Genomic DNA, 12,303 nt, shown 5'->3' with positions numbered 1-12,303 from the left:
GATGCCACCTTACGCTGTGCTTCACAGTGGCGAGGCAGCTGGGTTTGGTCTACGTGCGTTTAAACTCCGGAGTCATTTGGATAGTTAAACCTGAACGGTGGCGATGCCTCAGGAGGCTGGGATGTTCCTCTGTTGTTCATTGGCTTCTTGGGATGTTTTGAATTTCAGAGGAGACTGATAAAGCGTTATCACAGCCGTATGATTGTATCTGGCCTCGTGGTATCTAATTCCGTTTCTTCCTTTCTTTTTCTTCTGTATTACACTATCATCTTCCCTAAATGCTGCTGGTGGTGGTTAGTTCCACAAGGAGAAGAAGTACCTAAATAAAACTTACAGTAGAGGTTCTTTTGTGGAGCTTTGTCAGTATTATTTCCCTAGACTGTCAGAAATGCGGCTGGTATATTCATAATGAAAGATTTCCAGGGAAATTTGGATTGGAAGGCCGGTGGCTGACGAACGTAGGGTTTTCTCTTAGGACTGCCTGTGTTTGCCTTTCTGTCAGAAGAGACAGGGTTATCTCTCCTCTTAAGAGACCGACTTCTCTCTCTTGGCATAGTTGCTACAATATAGAAAGTATTCTGGTTGCCAGCTGCGTTCAGTCTATAGACAGAAGAGCTATAGCAGTGCATAAATTGCTCTCTTTTGCTGGGCAAGGATTTAAATTTTGCTTGTAACTTTGTTTCTTAAAAAGATAGTGTCAAGGTAGTTTGAAGTAATAACGTCGGTCTAACATGAATGCTCACAAAATGAAAAAAAATCTGTGGCTTTTTAACAGAAGTGGATCTGAAAGCTGCAGAGTGAGAATAAGTGACCATGCGCTTTGGGGCTTGTGCAGGTCATAATCATCATTTACCTTTTCTTTGGCTATATATGCTTCTGTCTAGTTTCCTTAGAAAAATGAAACAGTTTCCGGTAAAAAAACAACCTACTCTTATAATTGGAGTATAAATTATCTATGTGTGAATGTGTGTATATATATATCAATAAATTTATTTATAAATTCTGGTATGTATATACACACGCACACACACATATATGATCTAATTATGCTATGGTGTATTGTTGAAGCTGTAATACTCTTTTCTTTCTTCTCTGAACAGCACCCGGCAATGCCATCTACTTCTTGATGTCTTCAATTCTACAGAGCATGAGTTGACCATTAGTGCTAAGAACAACGAAGATTTAATTCTGCATGCGGGGGAATGTCAGCGGTGAGTGCTTTCAGTATTAAAAGGGCCCTATTTGTGGCCCTGTCACTTCTTTACTTGTACCTTATTGATGTTATTGCAGGTCTATTTTTCTTTTTTAACATTTTATACATGTCAAAGAATACAATAATTTTATTTACTTTAACATAATTGATTTCAAATAATTTCTCAGTTGAATTTATTTGGGCTGTGAATATGAAAAGACTGAAAACAACAAGATATAAAGTAGTCGTGAGATAAACAAATGGATATAGCACTGACATGGCTAATTTAGCTATAATTTCACAGAATGTTTTAATAGCATTTTCCTGCGTTCTAAACACAGTTGTGGTGTTACAACCTGAACACTCTCGCCTGTCATCCTTTCACAACCTGAATGAGTCTTTTCTCTCTATAGATCCGCAGCCATTCCATCAATTTTAATAAAAAGAGAACTGAAGGAAAGAAAATAGAATTGAAGAAAAATCAGTGACAATTTCTGTGGAAAAAAATAGTCTAGATTAAGTAGGCTGTTATGTATATTGACTCTTATAATCCCACTAGGGTGATGGAAAGGCCATTTTGTAGCTAGCTGCAAGATGAGACCCTTCAGAATCGTTTGCCGTGATAGATTTTCTTCCTCAAATTTCTGCCGTCAGCTGTACCTAGGTATAGTGTATATCTCCCTCAGACAACCAGTACGTCTAGGTGACATCATTTTCGTCCTGAAAGGGTGAAACTGTGAAAGAGGAAACGTTTCAGGTTGGTCATGGATCATCAGCACAGTTCGTTTCCCCTTTGCGAGAGCTGCGCTGCAAATCATGCAGCTGAGCATCGGGTTTAAAGAGAGAGTTTGCTATCTTCACCGTCTCAATCCGGTTATTAAGTTCAAAGTAAGAATACGTCATTTGCAGGAGATGCAATTGGGCAGAATGGAAATTTAGAGTAGCTCACAATATTAGTAAAGTTGGAATGCTTTTTGCCATTAGTGACTCTGGTATCGCAGCCGTCAGCAAACACATCTGCTCAAACTGAGCCTGAATTTTGACGTTTTTTTCTTTATCGAGGAATGGACAAAAATATCACTAAAATATAGCGTTTGTGCCTTTTGCATTTTATTTAGAAAGCATTGGTCTTTTTTTAAAAAGCAACCTAAATACTCACCCAGATGTGCATATTCTTATCCATAGTGTGTGTGTAATTTTGTTCATTTGACTCGTGCTATTTCCCATTGTTTTTTACCATCATGTATTTGGTAAGCTCCTTGGAATAATGATAATTTCGGTCTCCCAGTTTTGGCGGTGATAGGTAATAAATAGAATAATGCTACAAATAATGTTATAACATTGCTTTGTGTGTCCTTGACTGAATCACTTTCATTTTCCTATGGGTTTAACAATTGAAGTTTAAATATCCTTAAATCATTATATTGTAATGGATATAAACCTTTTCAATAAGTCCTTTGAAGCAGTCATTTATCAAGGAGGATTGTGTAACTGTTGAAAGTGTTTGGACCTTTTAAGGATAATGATTTTAATCTTACTGCAAAATATTGTTTTACTCTCCTTTAGCAGTTGCCCTAGGTTTTCTGAAAGTTCTACACTCATTTGTTTTCTATTTCTTGAGTGGTAAGCTATTAATTTAACTCTGTATATGGCTGCTATATTGCTTAAAAGATTTAATTTTTATTCTGATCGATCTGCTAGAGAAATTTAGATGGAACATAAACTGGGCCCTAAAATGAGCAAATCCCTAGCAAAGGGCTTTTTATGAAAAACAGAACAACTCAGAAATCTTCCCCTTTCTTGGGGCAACGGTTCGAGATCCTTCTGTTTTAACATCACACAACCAACTTTGAGGGGTTTTTTTTTCAATCAGGTGTTTTCAGTCTGAATATGCAATGGATATTCTGTGTTACGGAGCAGTCAAAGCAGAATGTACAGCATAAGCACTCGCGCGCCTGGTAGGAAGGGATTTGCAGGGAAGCCTTGCGTTGCTCTTGCGGAAAATGCCGAACGCGACAGAAGGCTTTGGCTGCTGTATTTGTTCCTGCACTGCCCAATCTTGGCAGTCTTGCAGAGCGGAGCAGTCCCTGCTACATCTTGTAGCATCCGTGTTATTTGGTGCGTTCCAGGCCCCTGCTGTTCCTGGGTAATGCTTATTTGTGTCAACGTAAAATGGGTCAAATGCACAGAATATTCCACACTCCTTTCAGGTTAAGGACTGAAGTTAAGTTTGCTTCAATTAGTTTAGAGATAGGGAGGTAATAAACAGTATAAACATTATGGTAGCACTACATGCAATGTGAAAAAATGGTATTTAGATACTACTAAGAAAACCTGCCATCCTTTAGTACAATAAAATACTATCAAAAAAAAATATTTTTGTACAGTAAGATTATTCTGCTGACTGATAAAGATTATCCTTTTAGCTTTTAGCAAACCTTAAGCTTACAACTTACTGTATCTTTTTAAGCCATTGAGTAGGAATATTTAGTGTGGGTAGTGTGACTGTTCTCAAATTTGTGTCTCAAGTCAAGTTTCTGAGAGGCTGCACTCTTCCTATATGTTAGGATAAAGAGTTTTAAGGTACATGAGTTTCGCTGACCAGTTGTTTCTTACTATAAAACGATGATGGTGTTGATGGGTTATCTCTCGACTCACTTGTTCTGTCTATTTTCTGTGAATGCACAAATGCAAAGGAGCAGCCTTTGATTTTTCCTGTATCCCAGGATATTGCATGGACAGTGATCTTCATGGTCCACTTTTCAGTTTCTATACGATTTGAAATACTGCTTTATGTCCTGCTGTGGGATGATGAGTTTTACTCTGGGATCTTTTGTCCGCAGAAGACTTGTTTGGAAGGGAGCAGAAAGCGGAGGGAGATTCTCATCTCCTCCTTTCCTGCAAGGTGGCAGGTCCAAGGAAAAGGAGGGGCATGGATGTCAGAGGGTCCTTTGCTGTATTGCTGAAAATGTGTTTTGGGTTCATTGGGTTCTGTAGATCAAAACCAAATGATTTTTTGCTGCTTCCCACAGTTGATCTGCAGAGTTTTTTTCAGCTTTAATCTACAATCTGAAATACGTTGTTTGGACAGTTGATGTCCTGGCACTTATTCTAGAGAAGAAGTTCTCACTAGACTGAGTAAAACTGAGATGTCTGTAGTGTCTTCAGTTAATTAAAATACTTGTGACGTGCAGCACTGGTGTCTATATGCTTTGTTAACCTGCTGAGCTGAAACAAATTCTCTTAAATGTAGTATTGGAAAGCTCAGTCTTCAGATGGTTTCTAGGCTAGTGGAGCGAAGCTATTTCATGAAATAACTATGCACTGTTGAAGCTGTTGTACACTTGTACATTGTTGGGCTCTGCTATCAGTGTTGAAATGTTATGAATGCAATCAATAGTAACTAAACTTGTTTATCACAGCAATGTGGTATTTAACTGGATGCTTTGAAATGGCAGAACATAGCAGACAGCTCTGGCAGGGAATTGTATTATGTATGTTAACAAAAAAAAAAAAAAAGCGTTGCCAGTAGCAGTGATTTTAATTTATTGAAAAACTTAGGTATGGTAATTATTGTGTTTCTTACTGGATTATCAAACCATTAAAATTAAATTTCATGACAACCCTCATTTATGCGTAAATCACTTCATAATTTATGGTAATAGACGTTATCTCATTACGTGCCCCAGGATATCTCATTATGCACGTCGTACCACGCACTGCCTTTACGTTTACATTCTGCGCAGAGTACGTGGCATTCAGGCGTCCCAACCACCGTAATCAGGGGAAGATTTATCAAGGTAGCGGTCTGAGCAGATCAGTCATCTCATCTGTTTTTGTGGTGCAACACAACCGAGTTGTGAAAGTCTTTGAGGTATGTGGGATAAACAAAGGCTCCCCAGCTGATGGCTGTAGATGTAGCCGTTCTAGACTCTGGAGTTTTTGGACGTTTCTGGCCTTGGTGCGAGGGCCATAAGGATCGAAGCTTGGGACTGCAGGGGAATAGGACTGGAGTGAGGAGTGAAGACCTGAAGAGCAAACGGGCCGTCAGAACAGACTAGGAGAAAAAGGGTCAAATGGTGTCACTCATGGCAGAAGACATCTAGTGGATGTCATCCACCAGAGAAGCCATCTTCTCCGCTAGATGCTGGAGTGAGATCCAAGTTTTATTGAGATCTGTATTTCATCGGGAAAAGTAATTATTACTGAAGCCTCTGGACAGGTGTCTCACTGGTACGGGCTGTCATAAATGATAATATCCATTTTTTGTTAGTTCAAATGACAGAGGAACAAAATTAATAAGTTCTGACAACTACTGGTGACCCGTATGAAAGTTGATTTGAAATAACCTGATCAGATTCTTTTTTTTTTTTTTCCTTTTTTTGGCATGTGGCAGGTGGAATGGGGGTACTTGGGAGTTGCATGAGAAAAAATAGGCTAAAGAAATGCTAGAGTACCAAAAGCATTCAGAAGTTAAGAAATTCCAGCTCAGCTTGCTGCTGGGCAGCCAGTTCCTGCCGATTAGGAGGGTTATTGAGCTGAGTGAATGAGCTTCCTTATCCATATCCACTATAATAAGTTACCCATTATTTTTAAATCAGCAGAATTGTAGGTATTTTTCTCAGTTTTGATAAGTAAACTTTTGTTGTATTGGCTTCAATTATTTTTAAATATTCTTTTTTTAATCCTAATGAGAGTTAACAATAATTAGTTTAAGAAACAAATTATTTTCATTATTATCTCTTAGCGTGGTGTTTTTTCATCCATGAAAAATAAAGATTATCTTTAAAGTTCTTTGTGTATGTATTTTTAAAGAGTGCCATTGACTCCTGCTTAATTAATTTATTTAAATACATTGATTAATTGAGCTATAAAGTCTGTGAATATCTTATTAGACTTAATTGGCTAAATGTTGAATTTGCAGAAGTGCCATTACTCTGGAAACTGGTTGCATGATTAGTGTTAAATGCTTGCTATCTTTTTTACAACTGTTAATAATAAATGTATATTAAATGATCAATGTTTGTATGCAACAAGAAAAATCTTTCAGTTGAATTGAAATACTGTATCCTGCAATTTCTGCGGTGCTAGTTAACAACGCACGCACATATTTAAAACATTTTGAAATATGTCATCTGCCAAAGGGTGGGAAAATGTAAATATTCTGTCCCTTTCTAAATCATCAGTAAGTCCCCTCAATAGATTTATTGTCCATGTGTAAGTAAATCATGATTGTTAGTTCTCTTCGCTGCCAAGACGATGTTTAATTTGTGCTCTTGTTTATGACAGGGCATGTTGTCTGTATGAGAGATTAATTATGTCTTCCTTACATTGACGTTAGAGTTTGGTTTTTAAGACACAACGGCTGTGACTAAGGCTCTGTGTGCTGTCATCAAAGGAAACTAGAATTTCACAGCAATTTCTCTGGTCTTCTTGTTAAATCCGTGGCAAGCTGGCAGTTTCTGAGGTAGCCTGAAGTAAATTTAAAAAATGATGAAGACTGTATTAACTAAAACATGAAAATCACTTACTGCTTTCATGGTAGTATTTTTGTTTTGCCTCGTACTTGAACTTTGTTAAATATGTCAATTTGGTAAGGCTTGCCTTTTTTTATACTAATAGACAAATCAATCTTTAAATATGCCACATAATTTGGTGTGAATAAGTAGTTATTTTCAGCAAAGAAATTGGGAAGGAAATGTTCAGTAGGGTAGGGAAAATTAATGTATATAGCACTGGTCTGATCAATAGTATGGTCCTGTTCTGATGTTTATATTTATTTCAAAGCACTTGGAAAAATTGGAGAGAGTACTGAGAAGGTGTGCAGAAAGGACAGGCTGGCCAGATGTTGAGCGATGAAAAACTTAGTTTTTAGACTGATTTGTAGTTGGAGAACTCAAGGAATTTCTTCCATGGAAGGGCCATACTTCTGTGGTAAGGAGCAAAAGCATGATGGTTGATCACAGGATGGTCGTGAGTCCTCCGTGTGAGTGTGCCATGAAAAAACAAGTATGATCTGAGAAGATGTCAGGCAAATACAAAGAGGGAACAAATATTGCTGGGACATGTTGCCCAGAGAGGTCGTGGAGTCTCCATCCTTGGAGATAGTCAGAAGCTATCTGGACAGGGTCCTGGGCAATGTGCTCTAGGTGACCCTGCTTGAGCAAGGGGGTTGGACTAGATGATCTCCAGAGGTCCCTTCTAACCTCAACCATTCTGTGATCCTGTGATTCTCTGACGTTGAATCCTGGTTACACAGATACAAGGAAGAGGAGATCAAATGGTAGAAGATGCAGATCACTGATCAAAAGGGATCTCAGCTATCTGACTGTTTTTTTAAGTCAAGGAGGACTAATTGGTAGCCCTGGGGCTGGATCTGGCTGCATGACTGTGAGTGCAAGGCGGGGGGTGCTGTCCTGGCCCCAGGCAGGGACAGATACACAAATATAATGCACACAAGGATTGCTAGAAGGCATTTATTACCTCTGTGTCTCTGCGGGGGTTTCCCAGTGTCATCCCAATCAAGGCAATAAGAAGATGGGAGAGTCCCTGGCACCGCTGAGCATCGGTCCATGGCGAGGAACCTGGGGAGGGGGAACTAATAGGCTTTTATGCAACAGGCGCATGCACAATAAGTAGAATTACGTTATGATTGTGAAATGGTTGCATGATATTATAGCCGCTAAAGCATGCCAAGCTAGGGATTATAAAAGACAAGATGTGCAGGACAGTTTACACTGTTTCTTTTCCCTGCTGGGACAGGCTGGCTAGTTCCCATCGCCTATCTCCTTGATGTTTTTCCACATTACTCCATACAGTGACAATTTTTCTGACCTCTTTGAACACTGACTTGAGCTCAGGAGATCACATTTGTACCATTTTTTAATATTTTGTGTATGCAGCTCGGGGAAGAGGAGGGTTGTTAGTGCAGACCAAGTTCATTTCTAACAGGATTTATGAAGTTTAATAAAGTAGAGCATGAACATTGTTATATAGGTTGGCCCTTATACAAAATATCAGGCAGACATAGCACAAGTTTGCCATCCTGGTTTTAGATAATGCATCACTCCAAATCTGATATTCATGTTCATTTAACCCTTGATTCCTAAGCAGAGCAATGGTTGGAGTGCAGGGTTCCAGCTCTTCAAAGAAGCCAGAATAATTGATTTTAGAATTCAGATTTAGAAGTTACTTTTTTTAAAAAAGGACCTTTTTCATAGAAGAAGCCAGACTTTTTCCTTCCTTCATTTCTTCAGTACTTGAAAAAATTATTTATTTATTTGAAGTCCAAGTTAGAAACTTAGTTAAATGAAATGATATGAGACAGATGCTAGGGAGCAAGAGAAAGATAAGATTACATGTATGCTGCCGGGCTGCCAATGTGCATCTGTGTGGCCACCTCCTGAGTTAGCCCTGCGCTGGGTAAAGGGCTTGGACTGATCCCTTCCACCCTAAAATATTCTGTGATTCAAAGATCTACCTACGCGGTGGTAAACTCACTTGTTCTTCCCAAGGCCGACCGCGTAGTGTTGGTGTTTCTGTGCTGGACACATGCCTGTATGACTTGGTTCCTCTCGTGACTGCAGCAGTTTAGGCCTGCTAAGATTGCCTGTCTGCCCAGCAAATGTCTTCTTCTGGCTCTCTGCGCTTTGCCTCCAGGGGCTTGCTTCCTTTCCTCAGCCTTTCCTCCCCTGTTCTGCTGCGTAGTGCCATGTTACGTGAAACGCTCTTGGCCTCCAGACCCACAGACTGCTTGAAGTGGTGTGTTAGTGGGAGTAGTGTGTATCTGCACAGTCCTGCTTCGAATACCTGATGGGGTGCATTACTTTTTATGTTCATCCACACCTGGGGAAGGCACCAGCCTTCTGTGCTCCTCTGGAAATGCAGAGGGGAGGGTGTCTGGATGTGCAGAAGCTTTATAGGTTGTAGATTGAAATTGTGAAGTGAACTGAATGCTTTTTACCCAATTAATCATCATCTTTACTGGGGGAAGAAAGCTATCAACGCACTTTGGGACATTTTCATTCGCACTGCCGGTAACAGAGGGAGCAGTCAAGTATAGGTACAGCTCCAGGTCAGAACTCAGTTGATGGATATCTATGGCTAAATAGATTAATTTAGCCTATAGCACTCTCTGTATTTAGGAACACTTGGTGTGTTTTGTGGCTGTGGTGATGGGGGGACGGCATTAATGGGATGAAAGAGGATTGCCTTGAATGGATGCCAGTTAAGTCTGCCTTAATGGCCAAAGGATTTATTAAAGTAACGCTTCAACGCAGCACTGATTTGGCTTTCTGCCTACTCTCTGATCCGCTGTAAAAAGATTGTGACGGTATAGCGTAGATTTTCCTGAAATTGGAAACGAAAATACACAATTCCTATTAATTTATTTTAGATGATCAAGAGCGTGATTAATATAGTTGTTTTATGAGCCTTTCCTTCAAAGGAGAACAGTCATATAAAGTTGGTGCTTCACTAGTTTGCATTTATTCTTTGGTCACGATGTGTATTGCCTTCTTCCTTCATTACTGGAAACAAAAGCTGAAACAACAGTGACCTGAAAGAGGAGTCTGAGAGATGTTACGTAAATGCTATGGTATATAAAGCCTCTTTATTATGACGTTCTCATTTTAAAGTCATAAAGGTGTCTTTAGAAGTGTGTTTGAAGTGGAGTCCCTATTTTCTTTTTGTTCCCTGAAGTCGCTACACCTGCTCTTTTACAGGCTGGAGTTTTCTCGAGGTTGAGTTTTACCCCTGCTCACCTGGCCTGGTTTTAGTCCAGCACACAGCATTTGTGCTCAGCTTATGCAAATGCATGCTGCTTCCCATTTGTTTTCTTGCAATTGGCAGGTGCAATAAAAATGAGGAGTCTTAGCTGGCTTGGGATTGCTAAAGAATAGCAGACAGTTCTCAAATGAAATGGTCGGAGCAGCTTAGTCTGCTGGCCCTCAGAAGGGTTGTTGTTGATGGACGGAAGCTCTGATTGAATCCCATCGTACTTCGATTTCTGTCTAGTGCTGTATGTGTGCTTAAAGCCTCCAGATCTACACTTTTTAAATTACTCCTTGCCTTACACAGTGCTTTCAGGCTGCCTTTACCACTCAGGGAATGGGCACAGCTCCGAAAATTCCCGGGTATGAAAATGCCGGATCAGTGCTCAACGGTGTTGAATAGCAAACAACTCGCCTTTTGAGGGGGCATTTGGTGTCAGCAAACACGTGCACATCACTGGATATCTCCCCAGGGGAAAAAGTTATATTTGGTGTTCTCTGCGATCTCGCTGTGATGAACATTAAGTACTTCTAATTCTCTTCAATAGCTCAAGTTTTCAAATAGCGCTGTTACAGGCTTAGCTGTAATTTTCCTCTTCGAATCAACTGCTGAAATTATATTCTTTAATCCAGATCACCTTTGTGTTGCGCCTTTGTGATCCAGCGCCATTTCTAAATAGTGACTTCATGGGGGCTGGCAAAAGTGAATTTTTACCTGTGTTTTTCAATTCCGTTCTTTAAAGTTTATAATTAAAATATATTCTTGTTACTAAAAGTCATCACATGGCTTCAGTAAAGTATGAAAACAATTCTTCAGCGGCTTAGTTTCATATTTTGCAAAGATTTTATTCTCTGCAAGTTGGGATTCAAAGTTCCTTTAAATACTGAATTTCACTCTAGGACACTTGTTGGTCTTAATTTCAAAATAAATATGGGTCAAAGCATTCTATAATTTCTATACCTATAATTTATATGACCTTTTTTCTACAAAATATGTAATGCCCTACTGTATTCCAGCATTGTATGATAATGATTATATTTTGAGATTCTGCTTTCCTGAGGTGAGTGCGTTAATGCTATAGCATCCTTTGAGATTTACAAATATTAACCTCTAATACATCTTAATTTGTCTGATCTTCTTGACCTTAACAGTTAACTCTCAAAATTCATTGTATATCACCTGTAAGAGTTACCTGACTCTGAAAAATCCCCCCCAAAATTGAAAGGCTGCTGTTGCTTGAGAATACCGACTTTATCTTTTATTTTGTGATCTTCTGATAGTTTCGTTCCCAAACAAGACCAGTTTTCATACTGCCCCACAGCTTGCTTTTGTATAACACACCTGGTAAAACTGACTCTTGTTGCAGCTTTCATTGGGATTCTGCTTTTACAGTGGATTTTCCGAGGGGACTAGAGCGGAGCAGTTTGGCTTTACTGCCGGTATTAGAGAATGAAATCTTGCAGGCTTCTCCATGCACGAGAGCTCCCATGTTGAGTTGCCTGAGAGTAATATGATATAAAAAACCCCCGCTGTATATTTTTTCTTGAAAACGTGAGAGTATTAAATTTTTTTCTGCAGATCAGCCTTTCAGTGGACATAGTTCAAAATTTTCCTATAGTGATCAAAGCTCATAATTTTACAACTATACAGTATAGAGAATTTGATATAGCATTTCCCATAATTATGCTGTTTTTAAGGTAGGTATTGTGGTCTTGTGTTTGTGCAGATGTACAGCAAAATGGACCATGGTGTGACTGCAGTCTGTAGATGCTGCTACATTTGAACAAACACTTAAAAATTAAAAAAAAAAAAAAAAAGCAAAAAGCAAGTACACAGCATAAATGGAAGAATGAATTATAAATTTCTTTGAAATTTAGTAGTCTGAGAGGGTTGGTAGTAATTTTTTTTTCAATTATTTCAATCATCGGATTAAAGTTTTGCTGTCTGTTACACCTGTTGTTGAGGCGGTTAAACAGCAACCGGTTTGTTGATTTGTAGCTTTACTAAAAGATACAAAGGGTGAAAGCAGTGGAGAGGCAGGAACAGCAACAACCTGTTTTACCATTGTTTGAAACAGTTGATGGTGTTATAGGCTACAAGACGAAGTTAGAAATTCTAGTCTCAGTTTATAGTTAAAAATTTATAGATAAATTCAGGTATGCATTGAAACTAGATATGCCCAATATAGCAGAATAGAGTTTGGCCAGTGGTTTAGTGTGGCTGTGTGCCTTTAATACAGTTAATATCATTTTTCCTTTTTCCCATCTAAGTCACCAGGAACTACTGTTGTTTGGGAAAGAAGCTGTTGAGTCATTGTTTGCAGGAGGAAATCTTTATCT

At 39.0% G+C, this 12,303-nt stretch overlaps 1 protein-coding gene across 4 annotated transcripts in view; it reads left to right on the top strand.

Moving 5' to 3' along the window:
* TRAPPC9 (trafficking protein particle complex subunit 9) overlaps window positions 1-12,303 on the top strand; it is a 455,157-nt gene that overhangs the window by 174,977 nt on the left and 267,877 nt on the right. For all 4 annotated transcript variants that reach the window (XM_064507900.1, XM_064507899.1, XM_064507902.1 and 1 more), the window contains one exon: window positions 1,101-1,211. In XM_064507900.1, the coding sequence (XP_064363970.1) occupies window positions 1,101-1,211 (111 nt within the window). The remainder of the gene's footprint in view (window positions 1-1,100; window positions 1,212-12,303) is intronic.

The sequence above is a fragment of the Dromaius novaehollandiae genome, chromosome 2 (assembly GCF_036370855.1).
Source record: "Dromaius novaehollandiae isolate bDroNov1 chromosome 2, bDroNov1.hap1, whole genome shotgun sequence".
Classification (NCBI taxonomy): domain Eukaryota; kingdom Metazoa; phylum Chordata; class Aves; order Casuariiformes; family Dromaiidae; genus Dromaius; species Dromaius novaehollandiae.
Note: the sequence above shows the minus strand (reverse complement) of the source record. Positions and strands in the feature narration are given on the sequence as shown.